Source organism: Podarcis melisellensis (genome assembly GCF_964234715.1).
Source record: "Podarcis melisellensis genome assembly, chromosome: 6".
Lineage (NCBI taxonomy): Eukaryota > Metazoa > Chordata > Lepidosauria > Squamata > Lacertidae > Podarcis > Podarcis melisellensis.
In genome coordinates, this window is record NC_138538.1 from 55,495,807 (window position 1) to 55,513,807 (window position 18,001).

An 18,001-nucleotide genomic window follows, 5' to 3' on the forward strand; every position below is an offset into this window, starting at 1 on the left:
ACCAAAACTGCGGGAGGCAGTGGAAGACAGGAGTGCCTGGTGTGCTCTGGTCCATGGGGTCACAAAGAGTCGGACACGATTGAACAACTGAACAACAACAACAACAATGTTCCAACGGGAAAAGTACAAGATGCAAGCAGCAAGCTCACTGGTCGGTTTTAGGGGAGTCACTATCTTTTCAAGCCTGTTTCACATGTTAAGAAGGCAGCAAATTTGCATATATATTTCATATTCCTCAGTTGGTTCAAATAATGCTGCAATTAGTCCCGGGTCCCCTGCCTTGCCCAATGATAAAACTGTTCAATAATTACTACCTCTGCACCCAAACTGCACAAGTTCCTAGCCCAAGAAAGAAGAAACGAATGGGAAAGATGGAGAAAAACCACATGTTAGTTTGAGGGTGGAGTGAAAGACATAGCATTTTGAGTTTTAGTCCTTACTGCATAATAGCTCACAAAAACTCCAGAAACTCTGAATAGTGGTCAAAACGCTAAACACTGCTACAATACATAAAGGCTTTATCTACTGTGGGTGGTTTTTTAAAACTAGTTCAGGAATGAAACTAGTTCACATGAAAGTGAGATTAAAATATACTTTTTCAAGAAATATGTGCTTTAGAGGTAAGACAGAGGCATTCTCTCTAGCACTATTATGTTTCTCTTTGATTTCATCAAACCAAAGGAAAATACAGAGAATCCATGAAGGGCTCTGCTGTGAATTCAACAACTCTTGGCTTCTGGAAGAATGTTAGAAAGTGGCCCTTCTGCCTCTAAAAGAAGCGCTTTAGTTATCTGAAGAAAGCTGGACTGGTAGAAAGGACTGAAGCTTCATGAAGGCAGATTCATTCTTCTTTCATCAAGAGATTCCTCACTGTTCTTAGGATTCACTGCAGTGAAGGTTAAGTCAAGTAGGAACAATTTGACACTTAAAAATGTCAAGAGAGATTTGAGGAAAAATTGATGCCATATAGCTAGAAAATATCAAGGATCTTCTGGTAATGAGAGTCAATGGAATCTGTCTGCTGACAAAAACATTTCTTTAGCAATGATCTTAAAACACAGTTAGAGAAAACATTTTATTTTAAAAAGTTAAAGTTTTGAGTCTGCTTTACCTTTCCAGAAGTCAAAATAAATTTATCAAACACATAATGCATATCTTCTGTGGTGACTTCATCTTTACTGTCTTGAATCTCTGCTACTGCTTTGCAGTTGTGCGAGGTAGCTGATGTGCTGGTGCCTGAGCACATACTCTTCTGTGGATACTCCGTTACTGAAATCTGCAGACTTTCAGCATCAGATAATTCACTAACAGAATCTGCATCAAGAGACCTATCTTCACTAAAAACACAATGTTGGCTTAGCTCCTCTTCATCTGAAGGCTCTTGATCGTTCTTTGCTTTAGATTTTTGTTGTAGTTCACAGCATTCATTAGTACTTAGGGACACAGTTTCCTCTTTGTCTTGAGAGTCTATGTTTTCAATTTCTGGCTTTTTTACCAATAAACTTTCCAAGTTCTCAGTACATCTCCTGGATGTAGGTTCCATTTCACTACATTCGTTAGACTCTTGTATAATACAAGCATGGCCTGTGTTCTGCTTCTCTGTAATGTTGGCCTGCTGTGGAAGGCAACAGTTGGTTACAGGTTCTCCAGTTTTTTTGCTGCCAATTTTTCCCTTTTCCTTCTTCTTGGTATCCAGTTTAGACTTACTCCCATCTTTATTCTGTGGACATGCAAAATATTTATATGCTGTCCTGAACCTTTCCAGGATATACTCAAATACCATCTGGCTGTTCAGGCTCCGTGCAACATTTCTTTTTAGTGCAAAAGGATCTATAAAAAGACAAACCAGTAATACATTTGCTGCTGTTGTTCAATAGGACCTTCAACATACCATATTTTAAATAGGGCTGCAACATTTTACTTTATTAATCACTTAAAGCGTAATTATTGAAAACATTTTCATTTTACTAAAAAGGTGTACCTGGTTAATCAGCTGACACCTTTTTTATAAAAATTTTTTGAAAGCAATTTAAAAAACTGCAGATGGGAACTGCCATATTAAAAAATGGCATTCCATATGCAAGCATGTATGTTTCTCAGAATTATTCCTGTTGGACATATGCCTGAATCATCTTAAAACAAAGAAAGTACCCCCTTTTTAGCTTTCTCCTTCATATTAACTTTTTCTCATTTTTATTTATTTGCAGTATTTCTATCTTGCCTTTTACCCCATGGTTGCAATGCAAACCCTTCAAACTTAATAAATATAAAACATAATAAATATAATAAATCTGAAAAAAATCATGTGATGTCATTAATCAGGTCACAACCCTGATCTGAAATTATGTAAATATTATACTGTTATCCACAGATTTTATGCAGAATAACTTCATTTGAATATTACCATTTTTCTTACAGTGTTGAGTATTGTGGTTTGGTTCATACGTAACACTGAGTCAAAGAATGGCTACACATGAACAAGCGAGTGTTAAGATACTTAGAAGAAAAAACAGAGCTACTTTGCTCCTCCCCAGATCCTGCTACTGCTGTGCTACCCAGAGCTAAGCTATGGTTTCACTTAATGTAACATCCAAACTCAGGCGTACCGTTTGTCTTCCCAGGTAAATGGTAAGCCAAGAATCAACTTTGTCTACAGCTGGTGGTTCATCTATAATGCTAAAGCCAAACCATAGCATAACATAGCAGCAGCAGGACCAATTTTGGTGCAAACCAGCTGTGATTTTTCCCTCTGAATACCTGCATGCTCACTCACTTTTACCTATGGTTTGGCTTAGCTTGCCTAATATAAAAAAAATACAGGAATAACAAGGCTATCACTCATTAGGGATTTATCTCCAGCCACAATATTCTGGCATAAAAAAATGAATAAAAGGGAATGGCACGTTTCCCGCCCCAATAGAATTATTGCTTATAGTTCAAGACCAGCAACTTGAGTCCATTTCTCCTCTAGAAATACAATATATTTAACTACAGATATATTTGAATACAAATTCAAAGTAAACTTTTTAAACTAACCTTTCCAAATTATTATGGGCAGATGAGTGCCAGTCAACAAAGTCAAGTATATGACAGTTATACAAAGAAAAGCTGTATTTTCCACATTTGTAGCTAATGTAGTATAAGACAGTGTTTTATCTACAAAAAGTTAGATAAGTAAGGCAAGAGTTCCCAAAGTCTCTTTACAAAATGCAGTGCCCCACCTTCAATGGCTATTCGCCTTTTAGGCCAGGTTTTGTTCTCTCTGGTTAAAAGTTCTTGTACCCGTATGCTGATAACATATTCTTCCAAAGCAAATTCCAGTGTATAGAACTTCAACAATTCTAACCACAGTTGTCCCAGAGATATCTGGTGTGGTGTTTCCAATGCTAAAGGAGACTGAAAGAAGCAGAAAATGGAAGCTTAAATTTCTGGTTCTTTGGTCATTAAATTTTATCAAGAAAAGAGTCAAGAAAGAAAAGAATAATTTCCATTTAAACAGACTTGCTTACCTTGCCATTCTTCTCCTTTGGATTAGTTTGGGTGTCTGTTTCTAAGGATGCTGCACTCTTGTTACCACCTCTGTGCTGTTCACCTTTAGCTTTGCCTTCTACACCATTCAAATTTTTCCCTGCTCCATTGTTTGATGGTTTGTATTCCCATACTACCAATTTTTCATCTTCTATGCCCTTCAGCTGGTAATCATCAGCCTTCTTAGAATCAAAACCTTCAATCTAAACAATGCAAAATAAATAAAACAGAAGCCTTTTCAAAGAACAAGAGCAAGTGCTATACATATAAGACATTCAAATATATAAGCATTTATTTTATGCTATAAATTATGTTTAGATATAAATTGCCAATGGAGATACAAAAGCTATTTTAGAAGTTGTGACTTCCTTATTTGGGTCCACAGAACTAATCACAAATTTATTTGAATCCAGACACTTCACTTGCATTTAAAAAAAAACCCCAACTTACCCAGTTGCCTAAATATGATGGTAGTATACGTGGTTCTCTTTGTTGAAGGAAAAATATCACCATTAAGGCAAAAGAATATGAGGGTATCCCGCCTTCTGCCTGGCAGTCAATATGGCACAGCTACAAAAAGGGAGAAGAAAGGTTTCGTTTGGTGCTTTGTATATATTTCCAGCAACACATAGTAGATCTTGCAAATTTTGAATTTAGCCAGCATTTTTTCCAGTCATAGAATAAAGGCCTACATAACCAGGTCTGAAGGCATATAAAACAACAACCTTACTGATGCTAAGCAGGTCTGTGCTCAGCCTTTAGAACCCTATGTAATCTACCTTAAATTCCAATATGGAAGAAAGGCAGGATACAAATGTACTGTAGTAAAACAAACAAACAAATGTCTGTTATCTATAAACCAATGTGGAAAAGTACAAAAAATTAAACAGTGGTCATTTTAAATATTATTAATACTTCTAATACACATTCACTTGATCAGTTGACCTGGACAACATCCAGAGTTTCCCATTTACATAAACATGGGTTACATGGAAGACACACATTAAATCCAGATATTCACAAGTTTTAATCAGAGTCTACCTTGAGTATGAGGGTAACTTTGATATTACCCATTCTTTTCTATGCTTACTCAAGCTATGAACTGCACTACTTCATTCTTTCATCAACTGCATCTTCCCTCAATTCAAGACTTAGCTCATCTTTTCACCTTTGAGATGCTAATTTCCCTCTCAGTATATTGTTTCCCTATCTGTAGAATTCAATTGACTACTTCATTTTTTTTTTTAAATATTTTTATTAGTTTTTACACATATTAATAACAATACAAAACAAACACAAACATCAAAAACAAACAACAAAAATCGACTTCCCCATGCCTTCCCTTCGCCACATCCTTGTTTTACCATTTTTCGAGCAACTCATCAATCAGTCTTTAGTTAAACCCCTTTTGAATTTCCTTAAAGTTTAAAATTTACAGCTGTAGTTCTTTATTTCCTACCCCTTAACATCTTATCAGTCCACAATTTTACAGTAATTTTTTAGATATGTTTTAAATTTCCTCCAGTCCTCTTCCACTGTCTCTTTCCTCTGGTCACGGATTCTGCCGGTCATCTCTGCCAGTCCCATATATTCCATCACCTTCGATTGCCATTCTTCCAGAGTAGGTAATTCTTTCATCTTCCAATACTTTGCCAACAGGATTCTTGCTGCCGTGGTTGCATACATGAAGAATGTCTTATCCTTCTTTGATACCAATTGGCCGACCATGCCCAAGAGAAAAGCCTCCGGTTTCTTTACAAATGTCCACTTAAGGACTTTCTTAATTTCATTATAGATCATTTCCCAGTAGGCCTTAATCTTTGGGCAGGTCCACCAAAGATGGTAGAAGGTACCTTCAGCCTCATTACATTTCCAACATTTATTATTGGGCAGATGGTAAATCTTTGCAAGTTTGACTGGGGTCATGTACCACCTATAGATCATTTTCATTATATTCTCTTTCAGGGCATTACATGCCGTAAATTTAACACCGGTGGTCCATAACTGTTCCCAGTCGTCAAACATAATGTCATGACCAATGTCCTGTGCCCATTTAATCATAGCTGATTTCACTGTTTCATCCTGTGTATTCCATTTCAGCAGCAAATTATACATTTTAGATAAGTTTTTAGTATTGGATTCTAGCAATTCTGTTTCTAACTTTGACCTCTCCTTCTGAAAACCAAGTTTCCTGTCCTGCTTAAACATCTCATTTATCTGACGGTAGTGTAACCAGTCTCGAACTTTATGCTTTAGCTTCTCAAAACTTTGTAGCTTCAGTCTTTCACCATCATATTCTAAAATTTCACAGTACTTAGGCCAATTAGAGTCCATATTAATTTTTTTCACTGCTTTCGCTTCCATTGGTGACAACCACCTAGGAGTTTTACTTTCCAATAAATCCTTATATCTATTCCAAACATTATCTTAACTTCTGTCCAACATTTTTCATAGTTGTCTTTAAATAGGTTCACATTTTTTGACATCAGATTTACCCCCAGGTACTTAACCTTTTTTTCTATTTCCAACCCAGTTTCACTTTGAAACCTATCTTTCTCCTCTTTTGTTAGATTTTTTTCCAGCACCTTTGTTTTCTGTTTGTTCAATTTAAATCCTGCGACCTGGCCGAATATCTCCATTAATTCTAAAACTCTTTTTGTACTAGCTTCTGGCTGTTGCAAAGTTAGCACTAAGTCATCTGCAAATGCCCTTAACTTGTATTGTTTGGATCCGACCTGTATTCCTTTTACCAGCTGGTCCTTCCTAATCATGTTTAATAAAACCTCCAGGACCGATATAAACAGTAAAGGGGATATAGGGCATCCCTGTCGTGTACCTTTCTCTATTGGTATCTCATCCATTACCACATTGTTCACAATTAATTTCGCTCTTTGTTCAGAATATATTGCACCTATACCGTTTTCAAACCCTTGGCCTACCCCCATCCCATGGAGATTCTTTTTCATAAATTTCCAAGAAATGTTGTCAAAGGCCTTCTCCGCGTCCACAAAGATCAGAACTGCCTTCCTATTAATGTCCACCTCTAGCATCTCTAAAAAATCTATAATGTTCCTCACATTTTCTGACATATGTCTCCCTGGGAGAAAGCCTGTTTGGTTCTTATGAATCTCCTCCATCAAAACTCTCTTAAATCTTTTTGCTAAGACATCTGCAAAAATTTTATAATCCACATTCAAGAGTGATATAGGGCGGTAGTTTTTAACTTGATGTTTCTCAGTTTCTGTCTTCGGTATAAGTGAGATAAATGCGTCTTTCCACGATTCAGGAGCCTTTTTCCCCTCTAATATCTGGTTACATACTTCCTTCAATGGCTGTATTAGCCATTCTTTAAGATCTTTGTAGTATTTTGCAGTCAAACCATCTGGTCCTGGTGATTTCCCCAATTTCGTATTCTGGATGGCGCCCTCTATTTCTTGTTCTGTGATTTTTTCATTCAAAATCCTTTTATTTTGTTCTGAAATCTTTGATAGTCCATATTTTTTGACGAATTCTTCTATTTCTTGTTCATTTGTAGGCCCTTGTGCATAAAGTTTTTTGAAGAAACTTTGAAAACAGTTGCTTATTTCATTTGGTTTGTTGATAATTTTCCCATCTATTTCCAGGGATGTCACCGTATTTAACTTTTGCCTCTTTTTCAGTTGCCATGACAGCAGTTTCCCACATTTATCTGCCGATTCAAATGTCCTTTGTCTCATTTGCTTTATCTTCCATTCTATTTCCTGATTCATCAATTCCATATATTGGGTCTGATGGTACTTTATTTCTCTTAAAATCTCATGAGACTTCGGCTTAGATCTCAGTTTCTTTTCTCCTTCCTTTATCTGGTTCAAAATCTTTTCCTTCTTTTCATTTTGTTTCTTCCTTTTTATAGAATTTTGCTGAATTAGGAATCCACGCATCACGGCCTTACTTGCGTCCCATACTATTCTTTTTTCAACCTCAGTTCTCAAATTTATCTCAAAGTAATCCTTCAATATTTTTTGGGCCTTATGATAGATTTCTTCATCTCTAAATAGGGTGTCATTCATTCTCCATCTGAAGGTTCCAGCCGTTGTTAATTTCATTTCCATCTTGACTGCATTATGGTCGGAGCAGGTTTTTGTGCAGATTTCTGTTTTTTTCACTCTTGGTGCCAGACTGCTAGAAATCCAAATTTGATCAATTCTGGTCCAGGTCATTTTTGCTTCCGAGAAGAAGGTTCCCTCTCTTTCCAGAGGGTTCCTAGTTCTCCAGATGTCGATCAAGTCCATGGTGTCAGTGAGTTCGAAAAAGGTCTTTGGTAGTCTCCCATCCTTGGATATTACTTCTCTTTGTGCCTTGTCCATGTTTGTGGAGACAACTCCGTTAAAATCTCCCATCATTATAATTTTAAGATCCATAAAGTCCATTAAAGTCTCATGCAACTTCTTGAAGAACTCTGCCTTCCCCTCATTGGGTGCATAAACTCCAACAATTAAGATCTTTTCTCCTTGAATTTGAATTTCTACTGCCAGGTATCTTCCTTCATCGTCTTTAAAGATCATTTTTGGTTCCCATTTTTCCTTGGCATAAATCACCACCCCTCTTTTCTTAACTTTGTCCGAGGAAACAAATTCCAGTCCTAATCTCTTATTTATCAGAAGTTTCCTGTGTATCCTGGCGATATGGGTTTCTTGCAAGCAAATTATATCTAATTGTTCTTTCTTTAATATATGAAAAACTTGATCTCTTTTTCGGGGATGGTTTAGACCATTACAGTTCCAACTCAGAAGTTGCAGAGACATTTTTATTATTGGGTACTTTTCCCACCCACTGCTCCAAGTTCTTGTTCCTCGTCCGTCGGTGCTTGGTTCAATCCAAACGATAGGTTGGTAATGTCCAGTGTTCCCCCCTCTACAGTTCCTTTCTGAAAGTCCTCAAGGTTTCTCTCCAAAAAGTGTTCTTTATCTTGAATTGTTTTTATTTTAATTTTCTTCCCTTTGAAGTTAAAGGACAGTCCTTGTGGGAATTCCCACCTGAATTGAATGTTGTTTTGTTTTAATATTTCGACTAGGTCTTTAAATTGTGTTCTCACCTCCAAAAAGTATCTGGGAATATCTTTGAAGATCTGTATTTGGGAATTTTTGATAACCAATGCCCTCTGGAAATGTAGGTTCAATATTTTATCTCTCTCTTCCTTGGATCTAAAAGTTATTAAACAATCCCTTGGCTTCTTGCCTTGCTTTCTTCCAATCCGGAAGGCTGTAGTTATTGTAAATTCCTCTTCCTCTTCTCCCAACTCTTCACTCCAAAATTCTTGAAACTTATCTGTAAGAAATTCCCCAAGCTTGTCCTCCTCCTCCTCAGGTACCAGCCTCAATTTCAAGTTCTTGCCTTTCCTCTCAAGTTCCATAAGGGCCAGGGCTTCATCATGCTCATGTACCTTCCTTGCAATAGGGACAAATTTCCCTTTGGTTTCCTCGGCCGTGGTCCTCGCGTTTTCGGCTATTTTCCTCGTCTCTGCACTTTCCTGAATTAATCGATTTATAGAATCTGTATTTGTCGATATAATTGTCGTGTTCAAATCCAATCTTGTTGTCAATTCCGTCAGTTTCTTGGAATTCTCTGTAGATTGCCTAGTAAGCGATTCTAGAGATTCATTTATCTTGAGTAGAGCCTGTGTCATGGAATCCATTGATACCGTTGTTGTTCTTTCCTGTGTTGCTGTTGCTCCTGTCAAGGAGCCTCTTTTCTTTTGAGCCTGAGCCTGTTTTGCCTTGGATCTTGTTGATATTTCATCCAGTGGGCCGCTCATATCTCAAGGTCGTTCCCACAGGAACAGTTGCAGCTGGAAAATCCCACTGTTTATGTCTCAATGCAACAGTCTCTCTTTTAAGCCTCTAGAGGGAGTACATTGTATCCAATGCGGTAACAAAGAAACAGGGAGAGAAATAGCCATGCAAAGTTCCAAAAGCGAAAGTCCAAATACAAACCCTACTTTTTGCAGTTTAAAAAGTTACAGTTTTTGTCCGCTAAAGTCCCGTTATTTTATGTCAGACAGATCTTACTTTGTATCCTCAAATCAAGTTTGACAGCTCACTTCAGGCGCTCACTTCCCCGGCAGCCTGGCCAGAGTATCGGCAGTGGAAGGTTTCCCATTCAAGTCTCCCTTCTTGAGCAGATAAAATTAAGTCAAATTTCTTCCCCCCCTCTCCTGCTCGTTGGGGGGGGAGGTCCTCTTCCGATGTCAAGTTTAACCAATTTAAAAAGCATAAAAACGTCCCCTTTAAACACAGCTTGCTCTTTTCGTTGCTCAGTCAATCATGTAGCTCCGGGGGGCAGACTTCCTTATTTTTTGCCTCTCCCGTTTTCAGCCAAATCTTCTCAAATTTTAAAGTCCCGTTCCCTTTATTTATTGTTCTTACTCACGGGTGTTGTTTCCAATCGGTAGTTTCAGGAAGGAATCGGCGCTCTCCGTCAATGGCGACGCGGCTTCGCTCCGTGAGCTGGGTTGCGATCCTCAGCACCGCGCTCACACCCGATGCCGCTCCGGAGCCTTTAAAAAGGCTCTTTCGCGATACCGGGGGGCGCAAAGGTGCCCACCGAATCTCCTTGTTCACAGGCTTCAGCGCCTGTGATTTTAGGGGTCCCCCGCTCGCCGTAGCGGGTCAGACCCGAACTCACGGAGCAGTCCTGCTTCGGAGCTCGAAGCAAGGACCGCCATTAACGCTGGCGCCGACCGGAAGTCCTCAATTGACTACTTCAGATACAGGTGGTGACCATTTTGCACAGGGGTTTGGTGCCTTTGTCCCTGTGCATGTTGACAGAGCACACATAAGCCCACCCCAGTTCCTCCCTCATCTGGGTCCAAAACGGCCCGTGCGTTGGCAGTTGTGCGTCAATCAGACACATGCAAAATAGTCACTGCCTGTACAAAAAAAGATGTAACACAATTTGGATAGAGAAAAAAAATTCAAATATTCCTCTTTGTAGAATGTACAACAAACATTTCCAGAGCTCCACTTCCAGAGGCTGCTAAAAGGTCCTCTGATATTCCAGTGCATCTTTTAGAGAGTACAAGGAGCTTCAGTGAGAAGGGGATGCCTGAGAAGCCCCAAGGCACATCCAGAAGCCTCTAAGTGTACATGGAGGCTCTGTGCTCAGCCTTTTGCATTTTATCCAAATACTGTACTATTTCAGATTCAGAAAAAGAGATATCATTTTAGAATTAATCTAATCTAATCTGTACAGGTTCCTATCAGCATTGTAAAAGGTTATTGCATTTACATATTAAATACACATGCAAGGAATAAATATTTTCATTTAAAACTTACTCTAGCCCAGTAACGAAAAGCCAACACCAAAGGAACGAGAACTGGTTCCAGTTTGCCAAGCGCAGCTAGCAGATCAGTTGTAAGGCAGGCCACATCATTTCCAGCACTTACTTTGCAAGTTAAACCACTGAGATTGAAACAAATTTTAAGAAAAGTTGCAAGTTAAACCACTGTCCCTCGGTGAGTGATCAAAAAGAAAAACATGCAGTTCTCAGCATATATGTTTAGTCTTGCATTGGTTTCTCTCCTCATGCTGATTGCTTACCCCAGATACTGAAATCTATTTATCCAGCCAAAACATTATGCATTTTAAGTCTCAACAGTTTCAATAGAAGGGTGGGGGAATGCTCAAAAGTACCACTGAAATCAACAGGACTTTGAAAGTGCTTAAAATTTTGAGTGAACTGCGCTCTTTGTTGCTTCTGTGCTATTTGTTAAAAGCTCCTACACCTGGAAAATGGAGGAAGCAGTTCTGGAGCTAGCTTCAAAGTAAAGAACTACATTCTATCCTTTGTAATCGATTGTAAAATGCCAAAGGTAAGATGGTGTCTCATCAATAATCCTTTTAACTTGAACACGTAAAACAAAAGTACACAAACCTCTTAACATCTTTACAAAAAACAACAGGAACTTTGGCATGGAAATCTGATTCCACATCAGAGTAAGAAGCTGTAAGAGGAAAAACAGAAGAGCATATCAGGAAATAAAAGAATCTTCCATAGTTCTCTCAAATTGATTCAAATCTATCTGGGTAATATAAGCAATTAGAAGGTTACTGTGTCCTCTGTTAGATACCCAGAATTAATTACAATAAATTTTTATTGTATAAAATATTCTCTATTATTGTTCTCTATTCTCTATTTTCCTCTATTCTCTATTATTGTTTTTATGGACACTGTTTAGCAATGCAGAAACTTAAGCAGCATATAAACATCTTAAATAAATCAGAATATGAAGTAAGTGAGGGGGAAAGGGGGGGAGAGCTCTTACCGCTGTTTTTCAAAATATCAAGCACTTGTATCAGAACATCTGGATGACTCATCTAAAATAATGAGGAAGAAGGTTATTTTACCCTCATTTTAATTCTATCAAAAGAAGGAAGGCAATTGTATTATTAATAGTCACAAGTATGATCCAGACCTCTGCTTACCTGCATAACAAGCACAGTACAGGGTCTTAACATGTACCAACAGTGCCCAGAGAGCCAGATGTGCTCGCTTCTGGAACCTGAATCTAATCAACAGTTATGTACAATGAAGAGATCCCTAATTGTGCTACAGCTATGCCACTGTACCAGTTACTCCAAGTTTAAGCATGCATATGGGTGTGCCATCAACTGTGTCCAGTTGGGACAGGGCCTATCCTTGGGAATTCTCTCTCACTCCTTTATCAACTCATAAATAAACTGGTGAGGAAAAGATTTCTCATAAGTGAGAAAGAATGGAAGTTATCATGGAACTTTCTGAGAGTGCTCACTTACTAATTCCAGGTCAAGAACATCACAGAAAGCTATACTAGTGAGAAAAATCTTTGAGACCATAGACATAAAACATTTCTAGCTCAATAATGTCACAGACATTTCTTCAACTTACCGTGGAGGGAAATTTTATATCAATATTAATATCACTAGTTTTAAAAGCAAATCTAGTTAGACAGGATCCATACATCCTCAATGAGCATTCTGAAAATAAAGAAAGGGTTCCATAAGCAATCATGTAGCATTCATAACCATGTCAAAATTTTGAACCATTTTCAAAATACTACGGATGCAATCTGAAAGCAAACATACAAGAAATAAGTCCTACTGCAACTGACTGTATAAAGAATACAATTTTAATTCTGGTTATAAGGCGTTTTATGATTAGAAAAGCAAAAATTAAATAGTTTGCTCAAATTAATCCCACAAGTGCAAACTGACACAGCATTGACTCATGTGCCATTACAGGTCTCTTCCAGTCCAGACACACAACAGACACAGATACAGGCTTTATTTTACACACACACACCCCCCCCCCCGATAAAGTCAAATGCTCTCAGCATTGAATTGTTGTGTAATCATGGGATTACTTCTAAGAAAAAAATGTATTTACTACTAGGGTGTATAAGCATGAACTCCATGCTGCTTAGCAACATGTGCAACACTTTTATGTATGATGAATGCACACCTACCTATTTAATTGAAGGTAGATGCTACAGGAACCCTTCATGTGTAACATAGACAAATGTATATTCATACCACATTATAAGGTACAACACTGTACACTTGACAGCTTTTTATCTGTCAGTCTACTACATCTCTGTGTTACATTTAACTGCACTGGTATGGAAAGAATAAACAATATAAAATGCAATTACCAGACACTGGTATTAGATACAGACAGCTTCATTACTGAAAATGTGAAGCTTTCCCATCCAAATGTTGAGGGTATTTTGCTCTCATCAATTCAACTATATGTTCTGGTTTTGTCTCTAACTAGAAGATCTGCAATGCCTGGTGAATCAATGCTTTTTTTTCCTAATATGAAAAAGATACTTACATTTCTGCTTTTCTAACCATAAAGTACTTTATAACCATAAAAGAAAAATTATTCATTTTATAGACTCAGAAGCAAAGCATTTATGCACATCTGAGAAACTGTGGAAAATCAGGTTGGGCTTCATCTGCCTGAAAATTTTTACATGAAAACCTCAATTAAAATAATAATCTTCAACAAACCTTTTAATATTCCATAAAGGAAGAGAAAGTAAAGATACAAGAATGTCAGAAACCACCAATACCATCCTGTACTACAACTTTCCAAAACTGGTATTTTAATGTACAATTGAATACATGGAAGTCAAGCTGATTGTAGACCCAAAATGTATTCTAAGCGAACAAGCAAACAATCTCCTTAAAGAAAACTAAGAATCTACATTAGGTACCTGGTAAGTGTTGCTGAATTATCTTTTCCATATCCCATACAATTTCCTGGCGGATTTTGAAATCATTATCCGATATGCCTTGTTCCTTTGCTGCCTCCATCAGCGTAAAACTCAAGGCAGTTACTTGTGCAGGGGAAGGGGGAGGGAGAGCACGGAGTTCGTTTTCTTCTTGCTTTTCCTGAAAATATTATGAGTGGTAAAGGATAGTGTTACCACTGGAAGAATTTTCAGGTTCAACCCATTTTCATTTGCTTCTTTAAATCTTGTTAATTCCAGCCTATAGCAAAAACTGTCCATGATATAATGTCAACAGGTCATTAAAGATATCTGAGAAACACCATAACATAGGGTTGCACAACTTTTGCTCCAGTGCTCATCATGAATTATCTTATAGAGATGCTGCAAGGTTCAGTGTTGTCACCCATGTTGTTAGTATTTGGATATTATAAATGTGCTGATGACATTCAGCTCTATTTTTCCTTTTGTCTCGAGATGAGGAGGAGCAGCAGTGATGCACTGAAGCAGTTCATGTAAATTAATATTTTATGTGCTTAACATTTTTTATTTGTTTAACAAGATACCTTAAGTGCAACAGATGGGGGCAGGCAGAGGGAGCTAGAGACAGAATTATCTGCACAATAATAGACAATAGGAAAATACTTTTTTTCCACCATCTACAATATAGTCTTATGATTACAGTGCTTTAACTATTTACTTTGGTTTCAGGCCAATAATTCTTAGAAGTTATATGAAGCAATTAAAGTAAATATAATTCTGGTAAAAAAATTCCAAGCCTTGATCTAAAACTTACCATGATATTCTTTTTATGACGTTTTTCTTTAATATGTTTGTGAGCTCCCTGGATATTTTCAATGTGAACTAAGCAGAGCTTGCATAGGTACTGGCAATTAGAGTACTCTGGAGAGCGCTGTGGAAAAACCACACATTTAAAATTCAGCAGCCAATTAATTATGTCTGTTTTATTTTCCATTGTGACGATAATAAAATGCCACTAAGCAATGAGAATAGTAGATGGGGATTGTCCTTGCTGTTCACACTGGCTGTGCTGTTCACACACTATGAAGAATTTATTCACACATTTCTAAATAGTTTAGACTTATATTTTTCATATTTCCATGACGCCACTAACACAGCTCTTCTTGTTTAATGCTATAAATCCTAAAATACCAGAAACCTAGAATCAGCTAAATCCTAACAAAAGATGCAGTACCTGCACTCAATTTTGCTCATTCTGAAGAGAAAAAAAATTCTTGGCAGAGTTTGAAGAACTGGCAAAAGAAAGATTCAGAGCACTAAGGCTCAGAGACGTATATGGAAAGGCAAGTAAAAGGACTTAGGATCATGAGGAGTTCAACAGAAAAGTACCGTATTTTTCGCTCTATAACACGCACCTGACCATAACACGCACATCGTTTTTAGAGGAGGAAAACAAGGGAAAAAACATTCTGAATGAAACAGTGGATGTATCATTTTTGTGCTTCATGCTGTGGCCACAGACATGTGATCTGATGGTGAATTTGGGGTGACCCAATGCAAAAATCCTGAGAATCCCTGTGGATCCATGCTTTGTAACCACGTTTTTGCACCATTGCAGCCCCAGGCAACAGTGGGTGTGTGATTTTGGGGGGGGCAGGCTGTAGCCATGGCCATGCTATGTGCTCTGATGGTGAATTTGGGGTGACCGAATGCAAAGATCCTGAGGATCCCTGTGGATCCATGTTTTGTAACCACGTTTTTGCACCATTGCAGCCCCAGGCAACAGTGGGTGTGTGATTTTTGGGGGGCAGGCTGTAGCCATGGACATGCTATGTGATCTGATGGTGAATTTGGGCTGACCCAATGCAAAGATCCTGAGGATCCATGTGGATCCATGCTTTTTAACCACATTTTTGCACCACTGCAGCCCCAGGCAACAGTGGGTGCGTGATTTGGGGGGGGCAGGCTGTAGCCATGGACATGCTATGTGATCTGTTGGTGAATTTGGGGTGACCCAATGCAAAGATCCTGAGGATCCATGTGGATCCATGCTTTTTAACCACATTTTAAGTGGGGAGGGAAGGAAAAACACAGAACGGACAAGGAGCACGAGAGGGGTGTGCAGAGAAGCAGCTGGCTAAGAATGCAGGAGAGGGGTATAACGGCAGGGAGGAAAGGAAGGCAAAAGCTTTCCCTCACCTACCCACCCAAGCCAGCCAGCTCGCACGCTCTCTTTCTCTCTCCCTCCTGCATGTTTTCAGCAGCACTCTGCTTTCCCCTCTGCTTGCCTGGAGGGGAGGGGCTTTCCCTGCTCTTTGTTCCATTTGAGCAAACACAGCAAGGAAACAGAGGAGGGTGGGCAGTAAGACCCTGAGGCAGAATGCAGGAAAGCAGCCGCTTCCTCTTTTCAGGTTTCCCTTCTCCGACGCGCGGTTTGATTTTTGCCTGATTTTTCGGCTCCAGGGACCACACATTCGCTCTATAACACGCACAGACATTTCCCCTTCCCTTTTAGAAGAAAAAATCTGCGTGTTATAGAGGGAAAAATACGGTACTTCCAAAGCTCTGCAATAGTGAGACCTACCCTGGATATGAAGGTGGGAGACTGTTTTGAGCCTCTCCAGCCAAATAGGAAAAAAAGCACAGTAAGCCCCATGAAAAAGTAAGTTTTTTTTTTTTATAAAAAAAAGGAAAAGGGGCCCAGAGAAGGCAAGGGGCAACAAAAAGCAGATACTTTACTGGCCTTCAGTCAGAAAGAAAGAAAGAAAGAAAGAAAGAAAGAAAGAAAGAAAGAAAGAAAGAAAGATTCTCTTTGCCATGAAAAAAGCCTGTGCATTGATCCACAGCATTTGCCAGAATGGTTATGCACACTGGCTAACATGCACAAAATTCAGCTTTTTACACATCACCCAAAATTGCTCAGAAATAATGTCTCCTGACATGACCCAAAATCAATTAGGCAAGTGGTGGCAAACACACAAATGTTAGCTTGTCATGGATCAACTGCCTTTCCCCCAAGGTTACTATGCACCCAAAATGTCATGTGATTAGACCCCAACTGAAATGAAAAGCATATAATCTGTGTTCCCACTTATGAGAACACACAGTGCCAATCAACATCTGCTATAAGGGGAAAAAAGCAAAGGATGAGCCTCTATCTTTTCTAGAAACTGTTTCTACCTCCTTAAAGAGAACCATCTCACACTCCACCGTTATTAAAGAAATTAAGTAACTAATTAATTTCTTCTGAATTATGTGACATGCTATGGTAAGTGGAAAAAAATCATCACCAAAAAAAGAAAACTGTAGTTTGCTTACTTTTTCCAAGCGAATAATATAATCTCTTTCCAGTCGCTCTTCTGCTTGTTTCAAGCCTAGCTGCTGTTCGGCCGTCAATGTTGATTCATCAATTACAGCAATATTTTCTAAATAATCCGCCTCTGAATTAGCTTCTTTAGCAGAATCTGAATTCTTTATTTTACCTAATGAAAGGAGGAGCAAAGTTGATTATTAACTTGTTTTCTCCACACTACCTTAAATGTAAGCTAAGGGAAAATTAAATAAATTGGAAATCCTAAAATGTGAATATGCTCTCTCCTTGATAATTATGCGAAACTAAGCATAGAAATAAAGCTGAATTTTAAAAAGTAAATCTTTTTTATTGTTCTCAGACTCATTAACAAGAATCATACCCTTGAGCTATTAGAATTACCGAGATAACGTAACAAGTAGAGCAATTCAGAAAGCACTACTGTATATGAAATTATTATTATTATAAACCAATATGCAATGTTTTATTACCTTCAATTGCATGTTGCATGTTATATTTAGGCCTGGTTCACACATCACTTCAAAGGAAGACATATAGTTCAGTGCTACAGCATCTGCTCACCCGGGCGATTGGAGGAAATTGATTGCCCAAAGTCTTCATGGACTTATTACCTGCTACTGTATTTATACTGCGTACTGTACTTATTTTTCAAATTTGTGTGTTGTTTTACTGTTTTACTTTGTTTTTATTGGCTTTAATTAGCATTATTATTATTATTATTACTATTAGTATTTTAAAATTACTTTTATTACTTTTAATTAGTATTTTGTAAACTGCCCAGGTATCCTGATTGGATTAAGAGGGATTGAAAATTTGAACAACAAAAAACCAAATAAAGAAATGAATGCTATAGCACACAGAGACAGCAGTGACATACTTGATCCACACTGGGTCTACACATGTAACAGAA

The 18,001-nt window shown here is 38.1% G+C and overlaps 1 protein-coding gene and 2 long non-coding RNA genes across 3 annotated transcripts in view; 1 reads left to right on the forward strand and 2 right to left on the reverse strand.

Moving 5' to 3' along the window:
* The window catches only part of TUT4 (terminal uridylyl transferase 4), a 39,819-nt gene that overhangs the window by 14,339 nt on the left and 7,479 nt on the right, over positions 1-18,001 (reverse strand). The window contains exons 3-13 of the mRNA XM_081917443.1: positions 17,079-17,242; positions 14,575-14,691; positions 13,764-13,941; positions 12,434-12,522; positions 11,832-11,883; positions 11,441-11,510; positions 10,842-10,968; positions 3,979-4,098; positions 3,510-3,731; positions 3,222-3,396; positions 1,112-1,830 (exon numbers count right to left, since the gene is read on the reverse strand). Of these exons, the coding sequence (XP_081773569.1) occupies positions 1,112-1,830; positions 3,222-3,396; positions 3,510-3,731; positions 3,979-4,098; positions 10,842-10,968; positions 11,441-11,510; positions 11,832-11,883; positions 12,434-12,522; positions 13,764-13,941; positions 14,575-14,691; positions 17,079-17,242 (2,033 nt within the window). The remainder of the gene's footprint in view (positions 1-1,111; positions 1,831-3,221; positions 3,397-3,509; positions 3,732-3,978; positions 4,099-10,841; positions 10,969-11,440; positions 11,511-11,831; positions 11,884-12,433; positions 12,523-13,763; positions 13,942-14,574; positions 14,692-17,078; positions 17,243-18,001) is intronic.
* On the forward strand, positions 1,860-14,525 carry LOC309373332. Its single transcript, XR_014169977.1, has 3 exons — positions 1,860-2,621; positions 13,577-13,766; positions 14,490-14,525. It is a non-coding gene; the product is annotated as an uncharacterized lncRNA (long non-coding RNA).
* Positions 15,144-15,917, reverse strand: LOC309373333. Its single transcript, XR_014169978.1, has 2 exons — positions 15,587-15,917; positions 15,144-15,418 (listed from the first exon to the last, which is right to left on the reverse strand). It is a non-coding gene; the product is annotated as an uncharacterized lncRNA (long non-coding RNA).